Consider the following 23,645-nt stretch of genomic DNA (forward strand, 5'->3'; position numbering starts at 1 on the left):
AAGTTTTATTTAAGCAAAACTGTTCTAGCATTTAAAACTATAAACTGTAAGAAACAATGGTGGACTTTATAATGTTTAATACAATATTAATCACCAAACCTATAATATGTAATTTTTTTTACATTAAAATGTCCTCAAATGACTATGTTTTATTATTTATAATTTTTGAGATGTGAACTTACATTATCTCAAGGTTTCCGGCAATTTTCACAGTTACAAATCCATTATTGTAATAAAGTTAATGGTCCTTTTGTGAACTTACCTGTGACAAATAAACTTGCACTTGAACGTGATAAATATGTTAAAGCCTATTTCAACAAGGTGGGGCCTCTCTGTGACGGTTAGGTAAAAATACAGGAGTCACTTTGATTTATTTTGAACTTATTTTATTGCTGGTTGAATTTAAAGTTCATGTATTCCCTGTATTTTTGTATTGCTGCACCATTGAAAATGAGGGTCCCACCTCAATGTGTTTTAAATCAATAAATGATGATACAGGCTGTGAATCAGGGCATTTAATAACAAAGTATGGCAACAAACAGTGTAGTCATATTTAGGTATATTTCAGCACATATTCATCAGTTTGACATGATCCTGGATGCAGTTTTGTTCATTTTATCACAGAACATTAGTGGTTTTGTAGACTGAATAGTTATAGTTATAACAAAACTAGATCAGTGCAGGGAATGAACCTACAAACTGAATTAAAACATGCGTATAAAGTGTCGGTGGCTCTCTGGTGCTCGGCCCTTTAAAATCTCTGCCGCGGATCCTGGGAGGCGGATCCAACATGGCGGCGGTTGCAGTGGCCCCCCCCCCCCCAGCAGTAAAAACCGAGCGAGAGGCAAGTGAATGAAGTCAGCTGACCTCAGTCCGCTGTCACGCATCTCACCGGAGCTCCCGTCGTCCCTCAGCCGAGTCGAGACGCCGAACCGCCGCTGCACCATCACACGGTGAGTGTCCTGGTCACGTTCAGCGCCATGTTACAAACCGACATTTTACTTTGTCGGGACTCGAGGATGAAACCGTTCGTTTATCCCGCTGCGCTGGGAAAACAAAAACGCTTATGCCAGCAAACGCGAACCAGGCCGAGACACCAGTGTCGTTTTCCATTAAAGCGAATAACACACGCAGCTAGCTGGGGTTAATTCACCAGGATGAAGACACGGAACTAAGGGGGGGATGACAGACATGTTTGTTTACGATGTGTCGGCTGAATTTTAACGCTGACATGATGTAGCTAGCTAAAGCAGAAATCCCCTTTTCACAGCAAAGATCCCTGTTCACCATGTTTTACTTTATATACACGCTACCACACCTATGACTTGCCTATTGTTATAAACACATACAGTCGCATTCAGTCATGTGATCATCCACCTTGCATCCAAAGCCCGTGCAGTTAACAGGAGTGTGTGAGGAGGTTGTGTGTGGCCCTCTCACATACATGTCACATTTCTCAGCCTGCACAGACCTCAAGTATGTGCATGTACACATCTCAGTGTCATCTCACTGTCTCTTTGCTGCAATGTTCAATGATGAGCATCAGGAGACAAATCCTGAGTTGTAGGGATGATACCCAACCAGCCCTCTCTCCTCTCTGTGCCTGGCTAACAACCCAGCTTCCCTTCTTTCTACTTTAATATCTGGCATTTAACATCAGATCGCTCCTTCCTCTATTCCCCCTCCACCAATTCATCACAGCTAGCAAAGCTACAGCTAAGGTCAGTGGTGCGATGCTTGAAGGATGAAGTTATCGTTAGTAAGCAACATGCTCATTATTCTGCAGAGGGACCGTGTTTCTCCAGTGTTTCCACAGATCAAATGTGGACTTCCCAGTTTTGCACCATGCCTGTTTTTCCACTTCCTTAAAGAGACTCACTCAGATGCCAGTCAGTCATGTGCCAGGATCATATGATCAACTGCTGCGTCTCTTTGTCCGTGACTCCTTTATCTGGGAGTTATGAGCCAATGTTGGATTATTTAAATGAGAATTTATGTCACAAATCATCTAACATATATATACACCACAAAAGTCTTTATAAAATCTTTTATATACGTTATTGTAGTTTGATCTGTGTGGTTTATATAAACAAGCAGGTAGAGGATGGTCTGTGATGAATTAATCATGAAAACAATAGGCCTTATCTTCCCTCTGTATGCTGCAGTTTGAGGGCTCTTTAAAAAAACATGATTAAGACATTGATACCTCGATAGTTCAAGCATACGTGTAGATAAAAACAATAACTATATTATAATTATTGTAATATCATTTTAATTAATAGCAATATAACATAAGTTCAATATATATGTCCATATATTGCTTTTGCCTTTGGGGAGTACAGTGAGGAGGCCTTCCCTCACAGAAGATTTTAAAAACACAACATTCACGTATAAGCAAAAATCTGTCTTTAAACTTAACAGAGATAAAATCATGTTCATCGTGATTGTTATCGATATCTTTATAATTTTTGGCCATATCGCCAGACCTCAAATTACCCTTTTGCCCTTTTTCAAAGGTGTAGTTGTAATTCCTGCATTGACCTGTTGGTGGAGCTGCTGTTCTCCTGCACAGATGGTGTAAGCGTCTGAGCGTAAACAGGATGATCTGTGCATCAGTGGGAAGGACAAGAAAGGACACAGATGTAGTGTGTGATGGGATTGTCGGATAGAGAAAGATAAATGAGGGATGCAATAACAGCGTGTGTGTTTGATCTCTCCTCGCTGAAACACACAGTTCACTGCAGTTCATACCGCACCTCAGTGTGTTAACGGCATCTGCAGTCACGACTGGTGACAGCTTGTGTTTGTGCTGCTCCTGCATGTAGCTGAGGGTCGATTCTACAGATATGACCTAAATTAGTGAGGAAAAATGTGAATAATAGGATAGAAAATTTGAATTACAGACATTAAACATAATAAAAAAGGAGCAAGCTTTGTGTTACTGTCTGTACACATGTGAAGGGGAAATAGAGGAAGATGCTGCACTGCGTGGGATTCCCCTCTAATGTTAGTCTGACACGTCACTCTGACTGTAGTACTGAGGACCTGAGATGTGTGTGCAGCCAAGAAGGAGGAGAGGAGGGTGTGTGTAGGGGGACGGGGGGGTTGCAGCCTAGATCAGGCTCTGTAACACTGAGAGATATGGGGATGTGATCAGTGCTGTTGCTGTATTTTCCTTGAGGTTACCATGGTTGCAAGGCAGACTAATATTTGTCTGTATATTAAATTTTGGCACGGTGGTACAGTTTAGCACTAAATCTGTTTATTTTCTTTATGAGTTTGTATCATTTTGCTCATTTCAGTGATTTTCCTGGGATTCCTGGGACATAATCCCTTAACCTTGTCAACAGCACCATAAACACAATGGAAACACAAAGGTAGATTTCACAGTTGTCATAGAATTGGTGCCGTTTTATCTCAGATGAAGTGAGCTGTCATCGCAGTAATCAGAGCCTCAGTTTCACTTCAATACAGCTGACTGGCTGCTAATAAAATCCTTAGTTATTAAAATGGAGACGTAGATGTTGTTGCTGTTGACAGCTACTGTAACACTCGTCTGCTTCATTTTCTCCTTTCCCTCAGTTCTCCTTTGTTGAATGTTTCTCTCATATTATTCTTCTCCTCCTCTCCGCTCTCCTCACAGTTAGACGACTAAACCCGTGAAGATGGACACGTCCAAGCTGCCCAAGATCAGGGATGAGGACAGAGAGAGCGAGTTTGGATATGTTCACGGAGTCTCTGGACCAGGTTAGTCACCACACACACAGACACACACAGACACTCACACCACACACAGTAGTTTTTGATAAAGCTGCCACGACAAACATGTCCACATCCGTCTAACGATACCAGGCTAAATGCATTTGTTCTCATGATTTATACCACGCTTGTATTTCTAGTGGTGACAGCCACAGCCATGGCGGGAGCAGCCATGTATGAGCTGGTGCGTGTCGGCCACAGTGAGCTGGTGGGAGAGATCATCAGGTTGGAGGGAGACATGGCGACCATCCAGGTCTACGAGGAGACATGTATCCTTACTGTTGAACAATGTCCCCCCCTGTATGTCCAAACAGATCTGAGTCCTGGTATTATGATTAATGATGTTGATATAATTTGTTGACTTGATAACCCTAATGGTACCAATTTTGGTTCATGTAATGTAAAAGCTAATGAATTACATAGGGCAACCTAACTTTTTGTGTTTAATAGTCTCTGTTTCATAATGGTCATGATTGTAAGATTCACTGCGGAGCTGTTGTATTTGACTGAACTCAGTAGTATGTACTCCTCTTCTTTGAGAAACTGTTCTGAGCTCTTACACAAACATTAGATTTTCCTGAGCTTGAGCACAGCTGGTGTGTCTGTTGGAGATCCTGTGCTGCGGACGGGGAAGCCTCTATCTGTCGAGCTGGGTCCAGGAATCATGGGGTCCATCTTTGATGGTATCCAACGACCCCTGAAGGACATCAATGACATGACACAGAGTATCTACATCCCCAGAGGCGTTAACATCGGAGCCCTGAACCGAGACATCAAGTGGGAGTTTACTCCCTGCAAGAGCTTGCGGGTTTGTGTTTGTGCAAACTGTTTCTTTTCACGCTGGAATAGTTAGCTGAATAGTTAGCTGAACATCTCTTCTCCTTTCTTACTGTTAGGTTGGCAGTCACATCACAGGGGGAGACATCTATGGCAATGTGTTTGAGAACTCCCTCATCAAGCACAAGATCATGCTGCCCCCCAAGAACAGAGGCACCGTGACTTACGTGGCTCCTCCTGGGAACTATGATGTTACCGTGAGTTCAACAAGCCTCCATCTTTAGCTCTGCTAAAATCTAAGTGACTTTTAGCTGTTGCTTTGTTTTTAACGTGTGTGTGTGTGTCTGTGTTAGGATGTGGTGATGGAGCTGGAGTTTGAGGGCGTGAAGGAGAAGTTCACCATGGTGCAGGTGTGGCCTGTCAGACAAGTGCGGCCTGTCACAGAGAAGCTGCCTGCCAATCACCCGCTGCTGACTGGACAGAGAGTTCTGGATGCCCTTTTCCCGTGAGTCCTACATCCACCTTTTCAATCAAAAACATTTAGAGAAAGACAATTTACTTGTCTTTAAAGCTATTTTGACTTTTTTTTCCGGGTTTCCTTTGTGAAGATGTGTGCAAGGAGGTACCACAGCCATCCCAGGAGCCTTTGGTTGTGGTAAGACTGTCATCTCCCAGTCCCTGTCCAAGTACTCCAACAGTGATGTCATCGTTTACGTTGGCTGTGGGGAGCGTGGTAACGAGATGTCAGAAGTACTGCGAGACTTCCCTGAGGTGAGTAGTGACACCAATCACTCTTCATACTGGTTAGAGTGACTTTCAGGGTAACTGACATTGTTAATGTGGTCTGGCCGACAGCTGACCATGGAGGTGGGTGGGAAGACGGAGAGCATCATGAAGAGAACAGCACTGGTAGCCAACACCTCCAACATGCCTGTAGCTGCCAGAGAAGCCTCCATCTACACAGGTAACTGAAAAAACACCTATTATGAACACAAATCACAATGAAAACAATAAGCAGGGTAACTTAATGGATGACTCATTCATTATTGTTCTGTGATCGCTTGTAGATTAGCTCCCATGAGCCTTGTGCACTGATTGACTTTGTTTCGGCAGGAATCACGCTGTCAGAGTACTTCAGAGACATGGGATACAACGTGAGCATGATGGCCGACTCCACCTCTCGTTGGGCCGAGGCTCTCAGGGAGATTTCTGGCCGTCTGGCTGAGATGCCTGCTGGTAAGTTTGGAGGCTGCTGGAGTTTATAAAAAAGCTGATTCACGCTTCAGTAATAAATTCTTGGCAATGGGAATAAAGAAAAACCTTCACATGACATCAGGTGGTAAATTCAGCTACGGCATCAGACTCAAACTTCAAACTGGATTACAAGAGACTAGAAAATCATTTTGGCGTAAATCACATGTTTTTTAGTGGCTTCTGCTTTATAAAAGGAAGTAGCTGTGACTGTGCACAATTCTTTTTTGCTGGTCCTATAAAGAACCACACTCTCATTTCCTTCTTTGACTTCTCATATCAGTGTGAGAAGAAACAGCTTTTTATTAAGTAAATGATTGAATGAGGAAGACTTGTAAGTTTGTGTTTGTTGCTTATTTCCTAAATCTTAAACCTTTTAGTCAGACCATCAAATAGCACAAGGTTGTATAATCTAACTTTAGCTGAAATGATTAAACCAATAAGAACTTGACTAATCAAAAATTAATCAGAAACAATTTTTTTTAATGCCCAAAACCAAATTTAGAACAAGGAGTCTATGAATATTTGAACGATTGCTTCTTTGGGTTATAGTAATATTTATAGTAGAATTTCATGTAAATCAGATCAGTAGTTTTTATGTAAACCTGCAGACAAACAAACAAACGGCAATGAAAACATAATCCCCTTGGCAGAGGTGATGTGTATGTGAATCTGTGCTAAGAATATCACCTGAATTCACCACTACAGTCCTCTGTGTTCACATTGGAGCTCACACCTCTTTGTTTTGAAAGAGAGCCAGTTGGGTGATGCAGTTTTTTACCTCCATGAAGCAGATTTGTCTGTAGTGTTGTGTCTAAAAATCTGTTATTTTTAAATCTGCCCACAGACAGTGGATATCCTGCCTACCTTGGTGCTCGTCTCGCCTCCTTCTATGAGCGTGCCGGCAGGGTGAAGTGTCTGGGCAACCCTGAGAGAGAGGGCAGCGTCAGTATCGTAGGAGCGTGAGTACAGCTTTACATCACTAGGGGGAGACATTACTTGGCACATGTTTTGTTGACTGTAACTGGAGGACATCAACAGTTGAAGGGGACATAGCATGCCCATTTTACCACAAGTTGATATGGTTCCTTGGGGTCTTAATGAAATGTCTGTAACATACTTTGGTCAAAATACCACAAGGATCATTTAAAACAGCACCCTTTTTACCCTGTATAAAACAGCCCTCCACAGAGTGACCTGTTTTGAGTGCCTGTTCCTTTAAATGCTAGTGAGCCAGCTCCCCTCTCCCCCCATGATTTTAAACGATATAAATTACATATTTTATATGATATAAATTATCAAATATGCATCCCATACTTTGTATTCCCCTTCTGTTGTCCTGGAGTTTTAATTTTCCCAATCACATAATTAAATGTCCCCCTCTGCCCATCCACTACAAGCACACAAGCAGACAGACAGACAGACAGACAGAGAGAGAAAGAGAGGGGTGGGGGGGGCTATGAAGACCATCATTTACCCCCGAACCCCGACATTCAACGGGTACAACAACAAGCGGCGAAAGCAGAATCGCGGGCTGACCTTATATATATATATATATATATATATATATATACATATATACAGTCTATGGGGCTGACCAGCGCGGAGAAATGCACGTCCCGTGTGAACAGCCAGGCGGCTGCGCGCTTGAGAACGGCGCTGCGCTGCCTCGCAGCGGCGCTTCCGCGTCCGGTGTAACCCGGCGTACAGTAGTGCTGAACACTGCGGAAGTCTTCCACACAGCCAGCAGTGTGGAAGACTTCCGCAGTGTTACAGTAGTGCTGAACACTGCGGAAGTCTTCCACACTGCTGGCTGTGTGGCGCTGACACAAATTCCAGCTCACGCACGGGAGAGCGAGCGGTCGCGCCCGAGCAACTGCTGCAGCCTCCCAGTCCCAACGATCCAGACAAATGCCACATGTGAGTGAATCGCGGGCTGACCAGCGCGGAGAAATACTCGTCCCGTGTGAACAGCCAGGCGGCTGCGTGCTTGGGAACGGCGCTGCCTCGCAGCCTCGCTGCCTCCGGTGTAAACCCGGCTGAACGGGTGGGGGGTGGGCCAAGACCATGTAGGGAGACTTCCAGTGCCTTGTTACGACACAAAACCCAGGAAGCTCAATCGAGTCGCTCAAGCATGACGTTTCTGACTTAGAGGAACTATAACAAAACGCGCAAGTGTTTTTTTCCCAGAGTTTTTGGGTTGGTAGACATGCCAGATACCCACATTAACCTGTAGAAGCACTAACAAAGTGGAATTTGCATGCTATGTCCCCTTTAAATGAAAATGTTTCTTTCCACAGTGTTTCACCTCCTGGTGGTGACTTCTCTGACCCTGTCACTTCCGCCACACTCGGTATTGTACAGGTAAATAATCAAACACTGATCTCACTGTCACTTGAACTAAGTAGCTTGTTTTCAGTATTTCAGTGACCGTGCTCTCTTCTCTCAGGTGTTCTGGGGTCTGGATAAGAAGCTGGCACAGAGGAAGCACTTCCCTTCTGTCAACTGGCTGATCAGCTACAGCAAATACACCCGAGCTCTCGACGAGTATTACGACAAGCACTTCCCGGAATTTGTGCCCCTGCGTACCAAGTCCAAGGAAATCCTGCAGGAGGAGGAGGACCTGGCTGAGATTGTGCAGCTCGTTGGAAAGGTAATTCAGTGTTATAATTAGCTTAAAAATGAGAAGCTGATTCTGCAGAAATATCACATTGTAAAGCAGCTGCTGACCTGATCACGACTTTGATTTAACAGGCTTCACTCGCAGAAACGGATAAAATCACACTGGAAGTGGCCAAACTGATTAAAGACGACTTCTTGCAGCAGAACGGTTACACACCTTATGACAGGTAACGTTACTTTTCCTCCTACCTGGACTCAAAGTGAAACATAGCAGTTGAGTGTTTTTGTCACTGTAAATCTGATTAGTCCTAAATAGGCATTTTAAAGCCTAAAACAGATTTATTGATTTCATCTCTTGATTACTGATCACTTTAACTGATGCTCTCTTCAGGTTCTGTCCCTTCTATAAGACGGTGGGCATTCTCTCCAACACGATCGCTTTCTACGACATGGCGCGGCACGCGGTGGAGACCACAGCTCAGAGCGACAACAAGATCACCTGGGCCATGATCAAGGAGCACATGGGAGAAATCCTCTACAGGCTCAGCTCAATGAAATTCAAGGTGTGTGGGTGTCTGCCTTATGTATGAACAAAGTGGTTCTCAGGTTGATTTTTAAGTTGTTAAAACACAATTATCAGTTTTGTTTATTTTTATTTATATATATTTTTCCACATACCTCACCATATCAAATTTGTTTTCTTTGTGAAGCTCAGACTAAGAAAACTCTATTTTATTTTAGTCTCAAGGTAAAAAGGCTGAGAAAAGCAAAGGGCTTCATTAGCCTTTAATAAAAAAAAAAGATAATACTATTACATTTTAGGTAAACGTAACAATTTTATATAAAGGGAACATAACGCAAGAATAATAGTTATATTGACTTAGATTTTTTAAATACACTTTCAATACAAGAACAACTTGTTGAATTGGAATGTAACAAGACATCTGTCTTTACATTAGAGAAGGTGTCACTAATACTGTAAATCTTGAAGGGGACATTTTGAGCTTTTTCTGAGAAATGCTTGAGTTCTAACAATCGTAGTGAAAAAGTGGAAAGTTAATTTTATGTCAGAATGTTCTCTACAATGCTTTGACTACAATACCCCGCCCCCCCTCTCAGCTTTTGCTTTTCATTTGTTTAAATGCAATTTTTTATGCAAAGGAACATTGATTCAAATACAGAAACTGGCCCAGATATTTCCTGTCATGATACAGGAAAGATGCACATCTAGTATGAGTTTCCAAACACAATAACTTTAAGAAAACCAAAGTAATAAGCTCTGAAAATGTCAAGTCATTCTGTGCATCATCCCAGAAGGAAGGGAAAGTGTATTTCCTTTGTTTAACTCCTTTCCCATGCGAGGAGCTTATGTTTGCGAGAACACGGTGATAACGCAGGTCATTGTTAAAACACCACAGATGATCCTGCTCAGGCGTCTTGTTTTCTTCTCACGCTCTAAGAATGTGTTCCTACATCTGTGCAGGACCCAGTGAAGGACGGCGAGGTGAAGATCAAGGCCGAGTACGCTCAGCTGTTGGAGGACATGCAGAACAGCTTCCGTACATTGGAGGAATAGACTCCCGCCTTTGGAGACCTCTCCGATTTTCATCTCTGACCCCTCCACTGCAGAATCACATTCCGCCTCCTCGAACTCCCAGAACCTGTGTGTGCTCCCCCGTGCTCCCCTGTGGGTGATTGTGTGCACAATTGTATGTGGAAGGAAACGATAAAGTTGTACTGTATTCATTATTCTTTGTAGCCTTGTATAGGCTCACCCTGGATCCTCTGCCTGGTCAAGGTCATGTGTATGTGTGTGTGTGGATTTAATGTGTTTGAATGAGGGACCTCTTCGCCTTCTTTCCTCCTTCCTCTGTTGTTTACATGATTGCTGCCTGTGTAGCTGTGTTGCTCTTTCTGAAGAGGCGCGTTCAGTTGATGTAATGTAATTCATGGACCATCTGTACAGAAGAGTATTGAATATAAATTTAATAAGATCAGTCTATTTATTGCCAGCATTTTGACGTGAAGGCTTTGCTGTTCTCTCTTTTTTTTTGGGGGGGGTTTGGTTTTTATGGTTGTGTTTCATGCTGTTCTGTGTTGTGTACTTTACTGTGTGAATGTGTCGAACTCTGACGCTCTGCTGTTCAGTGCTTTCATCGTGTTACTCCCAAAGAATTAAAACATGGGGCAAAAAGAATAATGTGTGTTTGTGCTTGTTCATTGTTTGACTTCATGGTTTCTCAAAATGCTGTGGAACTGGTCTTTCTGCATAACACTCCCCTGCTGCCTCTAAGATGCTCCTTGAAATAAAATAACAATCTTTTAATAACTGTCCTTTTTTAAAGGTCTGAGATAATTTAAATGTTTGCAATCAAAAGTACAGATGTCCTGATGTGGTTTTTAAATGTTTTATTTGTTAATAAAGTGAAATGAAAGGAAAAGCATTACAAGGCTGCATTCCTTCACCTTACTTGGAATAAAAAAGTACCTATCTATAATTAGAATCAACATGATCCTAAGGGAGAGGTCAGTTTTGGAGCCATTAGCCAGTTGTATCGAGACCAATGAGCGTCACCAACGAGGTGACAACTCCCTTTAAAGTATGTTCCCCCGGTTTGGTGGCATGCACCTGCAGCTCACTTCACTCAGAGCTGTGAGGGACGAGCAGTGTCTTCCTGTGGCAACTTTATCTCGCTCACACACACACACACAGAGGAAGTCCTGGCTCCGTTCCGTGCCAGGTAAGTCACTGTCAAGAGCAGATTTGTCTCGGATCATGCGCGTGTTGAGACTTGCTGAAGCCATGGCACACCTGTGCGCCCATGGCACCGTGCGTAAGAGCGGTTTATACACACGCTGGACGTCTTTACATGTCTGATAGTCATTTAATCAAGTATCGAGTCAGTTTATATCGCTGCGAGAACAAAATGAGAGGTGTTGGCTCAGGGTCATTTTACTTTTATGCTGAGTTATTACTGGATTCTTCTGTTTTCCCACTGTAACACAAATCTGTTCCTTTTGCGCGGTGTTTCCACGTCATTACGCCCCACGGCTGTGCTCAATGAGAGTCATTAGTGCGCAAAGCTTGCGTTCATTGGTATGAGTAAAGTCCCTGAGCAGTCCTCCCAGTCAAACCAGTTCTGCTGCAGTGATAATTACAAGCCCTGCGGTAGATGCTGCTGCTGCATGTCCCTGTTCGAGGACAAGGTGTTTCAACCTAAACCCTTTAAATAATGGTCGAAACTTGACAATCGTGTAGCGGATCTTTGTCTCTATTTGGATGTGAGCAGTGCAGCAGAGCAGATGGAGCAGGTATCCAGCCGGTCAGGACTGGGCAGTGATGACATTCCAGATGAGACCACATCAATGGAGAATGTCAGATGGAGTTCTGATGAGGTAAAACAACTTTCCTCTGTGCCTGTTTACATTAAAAGCTGCTGCTGCTAAGTGGAATCATGAATGTTGCTTGTATGTGACATTTAAACCATTTGATCTTTGATATTATTCACTTCATTCACTCGGCTCCAGTGGAAGTAATGATAAACAATGACATGGGGAAAAAAGTTTTACTGCCCTCTTGTGGCTCAGCCTTATTACGCCATCACCTCATACAAGTGGGATTGCTGCTGTGCCTCTCATGCAAAGCACAGAAGACTAATGATGCTGTTTATCATCCGAACAAACTAATTTCCTCAGTCTCACTCTATCTGTCTGCCTCCCTCTGATCTCCGGTCAGATGTTGTGTCAATCAGTCAATCAGTCAATCAGCTTATCAGTCAATCTTCTCCTCTGCACATAGACAGAACAAATCCTTTCAACTTCTAACGTCTTTGTCTCGGTGTCAGTAATGTGTTCCCCTTCTCGTCCATCAGAGCTCTGACCCTCAGGGACAGTGTCTCGCCGCGCCTACGACTCCTCTGCCAACCTACAAGCAGAAATATGACGAGTTTAAGAAGCTGTTCAAAGAGCTGCCGGAGTCCGAGAGACTCATAGTGGGTGAGTTCTGTAGGATGTCTCTTCTGATGGTGTTAGCTCTTAATCCAGATACTAATGTCATCGTTTAACATGCAGCTACTTTGAAATGCCATGAAAGTGTCCATATACTATTCTAAATGCTGCACTAGTTTGGGTGGAACAGGCTCTTAAATCCCTTTTTAGACTAATGTGAAATGGGACATCTAGGATCCATTTCTATAAAGATCCGTTTTTAAAATATGTAGGAAAAAATGTATACAACTTCTTTAAGTCCTGTTTTTAGACCGTTTGATGCATTTTGTGCTCGGAGAGAAATCTTCCATCTCATAGGGCTTTTATTTGTGTTTTTATTCTTTGTCTTGGCCCTGCAGTGCAAATCACAACAACAACAAAGCATGACAGCAAATAAGAAAACACATCGGCAAATATAACACAAAGACAAATGAGAAAACACAAAGATGAATCACAAAAAAATCTGCAAATCAGAAAACGCAATACAGCAAATAAGAACATAAAACACAACTGCAAATAAAACCCAAAGACAAACAAAAAAACACAACACATTTACAAAAGGCAACAAAAAATAAAAAAATAAACACCAGCCAATTAGAAAACACAAATGCAAAAGGTACCTGCTAGGTACGTCGTTGATTTTATTTTTTTCAACAGGAATGAGACCGAAATGCAGTTTTGTGATTTATTGATTGTGTTTTGCACTTCAGGGCCACTGCACCTTGGTATTAATGCTCAGTATTAATAGCAAATGTTACATGTGAGTTTTTCGTGTCATGAAAAAGCTAAATATCTGATGGGACATAGTCTTGTTCCTTAATAAATATATATGCTAAAGCACTATTTTCCAATTAATCCAGTGTTCTTAATAAACCGTACACATTTCATCTGTACACACACACACACACACACACACACACACACACACACACACACACACACACAACAAGAATACTGCACAATACCTTACTACACTGAGCTGTTTTGAAAAAAATAGTGTGTCATACATCACATCAAACTCGTCTGTATTAATGATTCACCAGCTCCAGATATCTTTCTCCTCAGACTACCCATGTGCGCTCCAGAGGGAAATCCTCCTTCAGGGACGCCTCTACCTGTCGGAGAATTGGCTCTGTTTCTACAGCAATGTGTTTCGGGGCACCAAGGTAATAATAAGACAGGGCGGGAGACAGAGGGAGGAGCTGTGTGGTCGAGTGTCACACGTCCATGTCACATGTGGATGAAGCAAACAAACACAGAAATGTATAACTTCAAATGATTCTATTCATTCATCCTCTTTACTGTGATATATACATTTCAGTGATGGTAGTTTGTTTCAGTCGTACTGGACTGCAAATCACAAAACACAACAATATTATCTTCTACCTGTTGTGTTTTTCTTATATTCTATCATGGTTTTCATTTGTCATTGTGTTTTTATATTTGCGGTTGTGTTTTTCTTATTTGTTATTTTCCATTGTGATTTGCACTTCAGGGCCACCGTAGTTAACTACATTTTCTTACATTTACCCACTTTTTACTTCCTCTAAGTTCAGGAGAATCGTTCAGGATATTGGAGCCGTATTTAAATGAAAGATCCACCTTAAAGCAGTAGATTAAAACAGTTAGAGTCAATGTTTTTCAGCCCCTTTTGACTGGATGCTGCATAATAACAGGCCTAGAATTAGAGCTGATGTTGAACTGATTAAACTTGAGAGAATCTAAAGCGCATGCATTTCAGACATCTAAGATGCAACATTTTGCAATCAGGTGCAACAGATTGCAGGACTCACAAAGCCCGGATACTAAAGGAAGAATAACAGGAAGGATTCACTAATTGCTCCACTTGAGACCGCCTCAGTCAGCCACACGATACAGCGTCAGATCAACTCACTGCTGTGAGCTCCTCACACCTCCTCATACGAGTCGTTACCAGACGTGATCACTAAATGAATCCAGTGTAGATAGCTCTGTCTGACAGTGGGATGCTATCTGCAGTTTCCCTTTTTTTTTCTCCCTCCTCTTTGATTACCCCGCGTTGTGACCTTTGACCTCTTATAGATCACACTGACCCTGAAAGACATCACGACGATGAGCCGAGAGAAAACGGCACGGCTGATTCCCAACGCGATCCAGGTCTGCATGGGCACAGAGAAGGTATAATACGGTGTTGGAAAAGAGTCAAAAGCAGGCGTTGCGTGACAAGCACATGATTTATGACCATTTTCTCTTCACGTCTTCCCCCTCAGTTCTTCCTCACCTCCTTCTCTGCGAGAGAGAAAAGCTACCAGACGGTTTTCCGCATGTGGCAGAACACACTGCTGAACAAGGTAAAGCAGCCGGCACGTCTGTGACTTTACCCCAGTTTCCTGCTGCACTTATCTGACATGTCCAGAGTACACATCGCTGTGTGTCTGTATGAGAGGTTATCAGCGCTGCTCTGCTGTTGGCCAGAGGGTAGAGATCTGCACACAGCAGCAGCAGCAGCAGCAGCAGCAGGGTTTGCTCATGGGTTCGACAGACACAAGCTTGTATTTACTGTTCAATATACGGCGGTACTTTGTGTTTGGAATAACTAACCTCCATGTACAACAGAGATCAGCTCAGCCATCTCTCACCAAGGTCTTTGTGCTGTAAACGTACATAGATAAGAAACAATAAATCAGGTGAGATCACTTTGAAACTGTAAGTGTGCACGCTCAGGCTGAAAACTGCAGGAGCAAACACCGTAAATATGTCAAAAGGTCATGAAATGTTATTTGCACGTGAGAGGTAGTTTGACAGTTCCCTTCAGGAGGCTGAAATGTCAGCTTGACTGTGAAGCAGAGGACGTAGCTGAGGACTTAAACACCTGAAATGAGGCCAACGTGAAGAGATAGAGATGAAAACTGTTGAAATATCAGCTGAAGAGTAAAGAAGTGAAAGCAGCTGTCGTTTTGTAACATGCGTGAGCAGTTGAAGTGCTATTGGGATTAATTCAAACAGTCAGTTTGAAAGTAAAAAGCTGCGCAACTGTCGGTTAAAGCATAAATGCTCGAATTACTTGGAAAATTTGGAAACAGATTTAAGCAATAGACTGTAAATAAAGATGGGTGAAGCTTCTCCACGATCCAGAAACGAAGCCAAAATATACAAACTCTGTCATCTTGTGCATTTGGAGCCAGAGTCTGCGCAGTAGAGATCAGGGGATGGAGCCACAAGAGAGAGCTCCCACCAACAGAACATGGAGCAGGCAGGATCTATTTACTGCAGCCAGTGAAGTTGAGTTGTCAGGGTTGAAAAACTACTGGATGGATAAACACGGAACTTAGTGGAAAGATGTGATCAGGGAAGAACCAATTCAACTTTGGTGCAGATCTGGATCCGGATCCAGGATTTTTTTTTACTTTCTTTAACATTCTGACATTTTCCTTGATTTTCTCAAAGAATAATTCATGTTTGATGGAAAAATTCAGTCATATTTAGGGGACTGGTATTTATTAGTTATGTGCAATTTGGTGCAGATCCAAATCTGCATGGGTGGTGTCTCTTCGCTTGTATTTGGATAATAAACTACAGGCAGTCATTACTCCTCCTTTAGTCTCTCTCAGCTCTTGTGGAGGAAGGGCTGTGTCGCAGCAGCCTCCCCGCAGGGAAGTGTGTCTGCTGGGATCCGGAGCACAAACCCCTTCGGGCCTGTAACAACCGCAGCGCATAAAGTTCAATGACCTGCAGGTGTGGCATCGGTTTGCATGGAGGAGGGGGGGGGGGGCGCGCCTCCAACCCAAAAGACGCACGGTGCGCACTTGACGCTGCGTCTTTTTGAAGTGAAACTAACAGCGGGGTCGGACTAAAACGTAACCGGGCTGCTCACCTGGCCGTGAACCGGACTTTCGACAGGTCGAACGGGCTCTTGTTGACTTTTATCTCGCTGTTTAAAAAAAAATCGGGGCGGCTCGAACCAGGAGAGGAGGAGGAGGAGGAGGAGTAGTAGGAGGAGGAGGAGGAGGAGGAGGAGGAGTAGGACTTCCTGGATGTGAGTGGGTTCAGGTTAGAGATCAGTGCGTGACGGCCGCTTCGAGCTCACAGCCGCGGGGACATGTCCACCGACAAGTAAGTGAAGCCCGTGGGAATGGATCCCAATCTTGGTAATTGTTGTAGAAACTGTTTGCGCTTCCATATGGTTTAAAAAGTCTTAATAATACTGGGATTATAGAGTCTGTTTACATTTCCTGTAATGGGAGCAGGAGACTTTGTTTTTGTGTCAAAACTGAACATTTCCTCTGAACACATGTGCCTCCACGTGTTTTTATTCGGTCCTAAATATATTTCAGGTAACTTATTCATTTCTTTATGGTGAGATTGAGCTTCTGTTGTCCTGTCCAAACACAAAAAAAAGTCAGATGAGTATCCAAGCGTCTCAGAGGGACAATAATGTTTGGAGGTTGGTTGTCACGCACAGAGATAAGATTACATTTTACTGTGTGGATGTTTCCTGGTTACACACAACCCTGTGTTTTTTGTCTTCGCGTTACGGTTTTAAGTTTCTGCAGGAGCTCATTTCCAACCCAGCTGCTCACGCTGGACGCCTCCGTGCCCCCATGACCTCTCCTCCTTTTTCCATTTCAGCCGCTGACCAGCTCGGAGTTTTGGCAGATGGTGAAACAGCATTATGGGCATGACCTGGGCCTGAGCCATGAGGAGATGGAGTGCATGCAGATAGCGTCGGAATTGAACATGCAGAGCAGGTGAGCACATTGAGCCTCCCCATGATTACACACAATTATAATGTGTTGGCAATGTATATATTGACTCCTCCTGTTTGCCTGCAGCCTGACAGCGAGGCCCGGTGGGGATGATGGTACTGGCAGGTTGGAGCGGCCCCCTTCCCTGCGCCTGCCTGTGCTGGAGCATGGGCCCTTAGACACCTCCACCCCTCAGGGGGAGGATATGCCTTCCCCTTTTGGCTCGCAGAATTCAGCAAACATGGTATTTTAAAGTAGCGTATTCCTCTCTTGTGTGCCTTGTGCATATCCAAATGTTTCAACAGCTCTTTAAATATCCCTCTCCTGTAGGATGACTCTCGGAGCACCCCGTCCCAGCGCCGCAGTCCTGCCCCGTCGCTGGACCGCCTGGCGCCAGAACGGGCCTCCAAGCGCTCCTCGCTGTCCCTTGACCTCAACGCCAATGAGAATGGCGTTTCTGAGCCGAGCTGTTCAGACAGCATTGAAGAAGGTTAGAAAAAACCACAACCCCAGGCGCTGGAGGATATTTGAGTGCATGTATTTTGTGATATTTCAATACTTTTCTCTTGCTTTTGACAGTGGAGGAGCGAGTGGGTCTGACCCAGGTGCAGGGTCGAGTCAATTTAAACAAGGTCTTCCACATCAGCGCCGCCAAAATGTTCGAGCTGATCTTCACCGACTCCAACTTCATCCGCAGGTTTATGAGCGTCAGGAAGATAACCAGTAAGACTCATTCCTTTTCTTCCTGTCCAGAAATCTAACTCCCTCTCCAGTTCCACCTAATCGAAGCTGCCACGTTCGGCCTTTCGTGCTTTCAGGTCCCACCTTCTCCGCCTGGCAAAAAGACGCCTCGGGAAACATGAAGAGGAGCCTGAACTACACAGTTGCCATCAGCAACCCCCTGATTGGCAAGTTCTCCACGGCCACAGAGAACCAGGTGGGTTTACGCCCTTGAACGGATGAAAAAAACGCATTCCTGTGTGAATGATCTCTCACTGTCGTCCTCCATTTACCTTCCAGACGCTGTACAAAGAATCCAGTGATGGTCAGCATTACCTCGTGGACTGTGAGGTGTACGCTCACGACATTCCTTATCACGATTACTTCTACACTCACAACAGATACTGCATCAAGAGTAGCTCGAAGCGGAAGTGCCGTCTAAGGTGAGGGGTTCTGTAATTGATCTGCTGATTTTCATATTTTCTATATGCCCGGCTTTTAAAACTCCATATTGTGTTTCCAGCATTTACACCGATGTGAAGTATAAGAAGCAGCCGTGGGGCCTGGTCAAGTCCTTCATCACTAAAAACTCCTGGAGCGGCATAGAAGATTATTTCAGACAGCTCGGTGAGTAGAAAGCGCAGCTCGCTCACTGGGGAGAGCACTTCCTTGTCTTCTTTCATTCGCCGGCTCTGCTGCTGTGCAACATATTACAACTGTGTTTTCAAGTACGCAGAAAGAGCATGACAGTCATATGACGCCATAAAAGGGAAGATAACAAGCATTACTTCCCGAAACACACGGGAGCTGCTCTTATCAGTGAAGCCTTAACAGGAAACCTTCATGAATAATGTACGATTTTAAGGTTTTTTTTAATGTGTTTAGTCACCCATTGAGAAAATGGTGTCTAAGTGTGTGAATTTCTTTCTGGCTTTGCAACCATGTGGTGTTTTTACATAGTTAACGCACCCGAATCTGTCCCATAATTGTGTTTTTCCATATTTGTGGCCGTGTTATGACACAAAACAGAAACGGAGCTGCTGGAGGAGGAAGCCGAGCTGAATCAGGGAGGCGGCGACCCAGGGAAGATTGGTGGGCTGCGGAGGAGGAGGAGGACGTACAGCCGGACGCTGCCAGAGCACATGAAGCCCAACAAGCAGTATGGACAAGATCCAGAGCAGCACAGAGATGGCAACATGGGTACATGACTTATTTTAACAGTCGGATGAAAGGATTGATACCACTCGTACGTCTCACTGTTATAAATGAAGCTGCAGCCAAGAGGTCCTATTTCCCAAGTTATGAAGTAGTTGTTCTGACCTTGGTGTGTTCATGTGCAATTTTCCCAGTCGTTAACAAATGTTTCCGGTTATTCCGGCACCACATGAACACAATGAGATCAGCCCAAATACTGGATGCACTGCTTCCTTCTAATCGTAAAAACAAAACCCAAAGTGTAACGTGTCAGTGAACTTGAGATGCACTCGCTAGAGCCAGGCCAGCTGTCTTCCCTTGTTTACAGTGTTTATGCTAACAAAAAAATACGTCTCTGCAAATATCAGTTTAACATATGTAAATTTGAAACCCCGGGACAACTTTCCTCCATGTGACGGCTGTAGAAAATTATCCCAGTTGCTTCTACCTCAACAACAAACGCTCAAAGTGTTGACAAAGACTCGAAAACAAAGGTGCAACTGCTGAAAATCACCGATCTCACTGTCGCACGTCGCTGTCTTTATCTGGTCCCACTCTGTGACACACCCAGACAAATGCAACGTTTATATCTCAAGCTGTTGCAAAATCTTGAACAGGCAGGAAACCAGCAAAATGTTGCAAACCAAAATTTCTCATGTTGTCTGCAGCCGGGTCTTTGTTTTCAAATGGCAGCATTTAGGAAAGAAAATCTATCATTCATTGATCTGTCTGATTGTGTTCCAGGCCCCATGGAAATGAAAGGGTCGGGCGGATGGAACATGACAACGATAGTAGCTGGGATGAGTCTGATGTGAGTAAACAACCTGGAAACATGTGAAACAACGTGGGTGTGACAATTCTAAATTGCGCCTGTACTAGCTGAGAACTGTTGTTGAGTGGATAAGTCATTATATCTAAATGTTGTGTATGGTCATTTCTGGTATTGGTGCTTCCGTGCTGCTGTGCACACCAGTATTTACTTTAATCCCAATTCTTTCCGCCTCTCCCAGTTTGTTGATTCTGACGCTGCTGAATCTGGGCCTGTTTTTCAAGCTGTGGGCCATGGAGGACGTAGCCCACCGCATGTACCTGAGCACAAAGCATCGCCTGAGGGAGAGGAGCGAGGCCAGGTCAGATAACTTTGGATCATCACCAGTAACTGTCACTCAGGAAGTAGTTCACTTAGGAAGTAGTTGTCCTGGTGTGTGGGTGGAGAGGAGGCAGCAGTTAGTTCCTCCATCTTTTTTGTTGTTGTCGTTATCTGCGGCGTTTAAGTGACCCACATACAAGTGAGCTCTTGTACAAATGACTCACAACAATCAAACCGGCGTGTGCGTGCGTGTGCGTGTGTGTGTGTGTGTTCCGCAAGTGTCACCGTCTTCCATCAGCTCTACTCTACTCTTGACTTCTACTCGCCTTTCCTTCACTTTCTTTCGGTTTTTGTGCCTTCTGCCGTCTTTTCTGCAGCAAAAGTAAATCACTCATTGTGCACATCATAATAACCGAGCTCTCTTTTTTACCTCGTTTGACAGCCTGGTCCAGGGCCCTGTGCACAGAACCAGAGACGAGCTGTACCTTCTGAAGAATGTACTGCAGGACTCCATCAACCTTTTAGAGCAGGTGAGTCAGAGCTACAGCTACAATTAGGCCATGAGTGAAGCGTTTTTCTGCAAAATGGTGCACTCCACCATTGACTTTTTGGCACTTGTGTGCTTGAAATACAGTTATATCACATGTTTTTCTCTGCGCCTGTTTGATAGTTGGCATGTATTTTTTCCACTTTAACATTGGTAGATGTTTTTCAACATTTGCTTGATTGCTCAGAGAATAATTCACGGACTTTGATGAAAAAAAAAATCTGGCATGTTTAGGGGACTGATATTTCTATTAGAGTCTTTGTAATTTGATGCAGATCCAAATAGAAATCTGGATCTAGTGAAGGTTTTTTTAATAATACAGCAAACACTGTTGAACAGCCACTTTGTCAGAGTACAACAATACATAGTTAGGGAATCCAAATTCAGTACACGGATGGCAAACTGTGCAACTATAGCAATACAAACTACAATATAGACTGATGATTACTACATTTAAATACATTGAGTATTACAGTAAGAAATGCTGAACATAAATTGAAACCTGAAGCTTGAAATTGTTTGATAAGGTAGCTATATTTAAAGCCATTTTTAAAGGATTTTAATTGTACTAAAAAAACAGAGGATTTTTTTTTTAAATGAAAGGTTTTATGTACAATATTCATCGCCTCCTAGATGTCGCATGCAAGTTTCATCAGCCTTTGTGTTTCTGATGTAACTGCACTGTGGAGGTGTGCTCACAGTGTTTGTTTTGCTCTGAGAGACGTCACCGTGTTGGAAGAAAGGCTCGTAAACGATCGTGGCCAACTGGGTGTCATGTTTACATCTCTGTCGATAGGAGCTGGAGCTTTGCCTTACGAACATGAGGAGGGCCAATGGTTTAACAGGGAGGGGCTCACATGCACAAACATGAAACTGGCCACCAAAACAAAGAAGAGAAGCTCGGATCAACACACACACACACACAGGGCGAGTGTGACTTATTTTCAGCACAGGAGGCCATTACTGCTCTATGTCTTTACATCGAAAATAGGTGTTGTATCTAACCTTGATGAACAATACAATTTTTTTTTTTTGGGGGGGGATAATGTTTTAAGGAAAACCTTAGTTTTGCGTAATCCTGCTGTCAGACAGACAGACAAACAAAAGAAAACATGTTGAAGGTAATGATATGAAGGGAATTTGCTGAATGAAGAACACGCGTTGCACTGATTCTCCTTCAGATAAAACAGACGTGCAGCTTTTTCATGTTTTATTTTAAAGCCAGCAGGAGTCCATCATATCTTTGTTATAGCTGCTGAGTCTGTTCTTCTTTTCCTCACAGCTCCGCAGCTCTCTCGTTGTGCTACAACAAAACTTCGCCATGGCCAATCAGACGGCAGCGCCGCAGTGACGCTCCTCATCCGTTGACCATCGAACGCCAACCCCCCGTTTACCCTGTAGAGGAAAGACAGGACAGCAGGACCCAACTGCCGCTGATGTTGCCATGAAGACGTCCCCAGACCCCCTGACATGCCATGTGTTGCCAGGGGTTACGCTAACCCAAAGCCTGTCATGGGGCCTCAGGTGTCAGGATGTTTTTAAAACGCTAACTGACTGATGCGAGGACACGGTGACATCAGCGTCCGCCACAGGTGGAGCGGGGGGGATTATCGTCAGCTCCCATCGCTGCCTCTGCTGCGACTCGTCTCCTACACGGTGGCAGTGGATCTCAGAAAACTTCCCTCAAGTGCCTGACTGTATTCTGACGGACCTCACACCACATCCGATGAACTGTTGTCAACTCTTAGAAACAGAGCTGTTGAATAACATTGATTCACAAATTCTAATTTTGCACATTTTAACATTTGCACAAGTGCCTCGTAGACTATAGGCTATATTTTAGATATCTTTTTAGATTATTATATTTTCTAATAAAAATTGTGGTATCTGCAGCTCTAATTCTAAACTTTGTCTTCTCTTTTGTAATCATGAGATTGTTGCTCTATATAAACTGCAGGGAATGCTGCAACTTTAAATTGACTTTAGATTGCAAGCGGAAAACTTTACTTTGTATGGAGCCAAATCTGGCGTACAGAACATGTGGCTGTAAGGGCCACATATTTAATACATATTTTATTAATTTATAGCTCTGCTCTGGACCAAAAGTCCAAACAACGGTGACGTGTTCGATTTATCTCTGTCTTCTGTACATGAATAATCACACTTGTCTGTATTTTTCACCTTGTATGTGTAGGGTCAGTGGGACTATCTCAGGTTATAACAGCACTGTACATTCACTATGTCAACATCATACACACAACTTCTGTTGTGTGATTTTCACATCGATATAAACACTGGTTATTTTCTTTCTTTATAATCACTTGTTGGCGACACACCACTTAAATTCTCTTGAGCCGTTTTTTGATGTTTACAGTGTCGCCCAACTCCCTCTGGATAACCTTGCTCAGCGTTTCTCATTTGAAACCACGTCTTCGGGCCACCACTTGTTTCTGTGTTGTACAGTTTTAGATATATTGCAATGTAATAAATATGATCTCTTAACTCACTTGTGCTGCCACTATTGTTTTCTAACAAACACTATCAGGGTTGAAATATCATTCTTGTTATCGATTACTCTGCTAGTTACTTATTTGACAAATTGTTTGGTGTAGAAAATATTTAGCAATCGTGGATTAGGCTCACTCCAGATTAAAAATGATTCCACATGAATAGACACAGATACCTTGTTTAATTAATTTGCTAAATAATTTCAATTTGAAAAATAATATTGCTCTTCTGAATTTTATTTCAAAGTATGAATTGATAGATGGAAGTGTGTGTGTGTGTGTGTGTGTGTGTGTGTGTGTGTGTGTGTGTGTGTGTGTGTGTGTGTGTGTGTGTGTGTGTGTGTGTGTGTGTGTGTGTGTGTGTGTGTGTGTGTGTGTGTGTGTGTGTGTGTGTGTGTGTGTGTGTGTGTGTGTGTGTGTGTGTGTGTGTGTGTGTGTGTGTGTGTGTGTGTGTGTGTGTGTGTGTG

At 43.5% G+C, this 23,645-nt stretch overlaps 2 protein-coding genes and 1 long non-coding RNA gene across 3 annotated transcripts; 2 read left to right on the top strand and 1 right to left on the bottom strand.

The window, feature by feature from the left end:
• The first annotated feature begins 800 nt into the window (after window positions 1–800).
• Window positions 801–10,610, top strand: atp6v1ab (ATPase H+ transporting V1 subunit Ab). Its single transcript, XM_034572135.1, has 15 exons — window positions 801–953; window positions 3,644–3,747; window positions 3,900–4,028; window positions 4,353–4,567; window positions 4,656–4,793; window positions 4,890–5,041; window positions 5,145–5,307; window positions 5,392–5,500; window positions 5,650–5,772; window positions 6,635–6,749; window positions 8,088–8,151; window positions 8,237–8,440; window positions 8,542–8,636; window positions 8,801–8,972; window positions 9,893–10,610. The coding sequence occupies exons 2-15, from the start codon at window positions 3,666–3,668 to the stop codon at window positions 9,983–9,985; spliced, it is 1,854 nt and encodes a 617-aa protein (XP_034428026.1). The 5' UTR covers window positions 801–953; window positions 3,644–3,665; the 3' UTR covers window positions 9,986–10,610.
• A 409-nt stretch (window positions 10,611–11,019) lies between these two features.
• Window positions 11,020–22,563, top strand: gramd1c (GRAM domain containing 1c). Its single transcript, XM_034572134.1, has 18 exons — window positions 11,020–11,150; window positions 11,700–11,806; window positions 12,280–12,405; window positions 13,462–13,562; window positions 14,458–14,553; window positions 14,646–14,726; window positions 17,005–17,123; window positions 17,208–17,364; window positions 17,451–17,610; window positions 17,700–17,843; window positions 17,939–18,057; window positions 18,141–18,283; window positions 18,364–18,467; window positions 18,870–19,040; window positions 19,779–19,845; window positions 20,045–20,164; window positions 20,567–20,654; window positions 21,954–22,563. The coding sequence occupies exons 2-18, from the start codon at window positions 11,713–11,715 to the stop codon at window positions 22,020–22,022; spliced, it is 1,959 nt and encodes a 652-aa protein (XP_034428025.1). The 5' UTR covers window positions 11,020–11,150; window positions 11,700–11,712; the 3' UTR covers window positions 22,023–22,563.
• LOC117753794 lies at window positions 22,453–23,338 on the bottom strand. The gene is made up of 2 exons (XR_004612312.1): window positions 22,933–23,338; window positions 22,453–22,897 (listed from the first exon to the last, which is right to left on the bottom strand). It is a non-coding gene; the product is annotated as an uncharacterized LOC117753794 (long non-coding RNA).
• Between the last annotated feature and the right edge of the window lie 307 nt (window positions 23,339–23,645).

The sequence above is a fragment of the Hippoglossus hippoglossus genome, chromosome 20 (genome assembly GCF_009819705.1).
Source record: "Hippoglossus hippoglossus isolate fHipHip1 chromosome 20, fHipHip1.pri, whole genome shotgun sequence".
Classification (NCBI taxonomy): domain Eukaryota; kingdom Metazoa; phylum Chordata; class Actinopteri; order Pleuronectiformes; family Pleuronectidae; genus Hippoglossus; species Hippoglossus hippoglossus.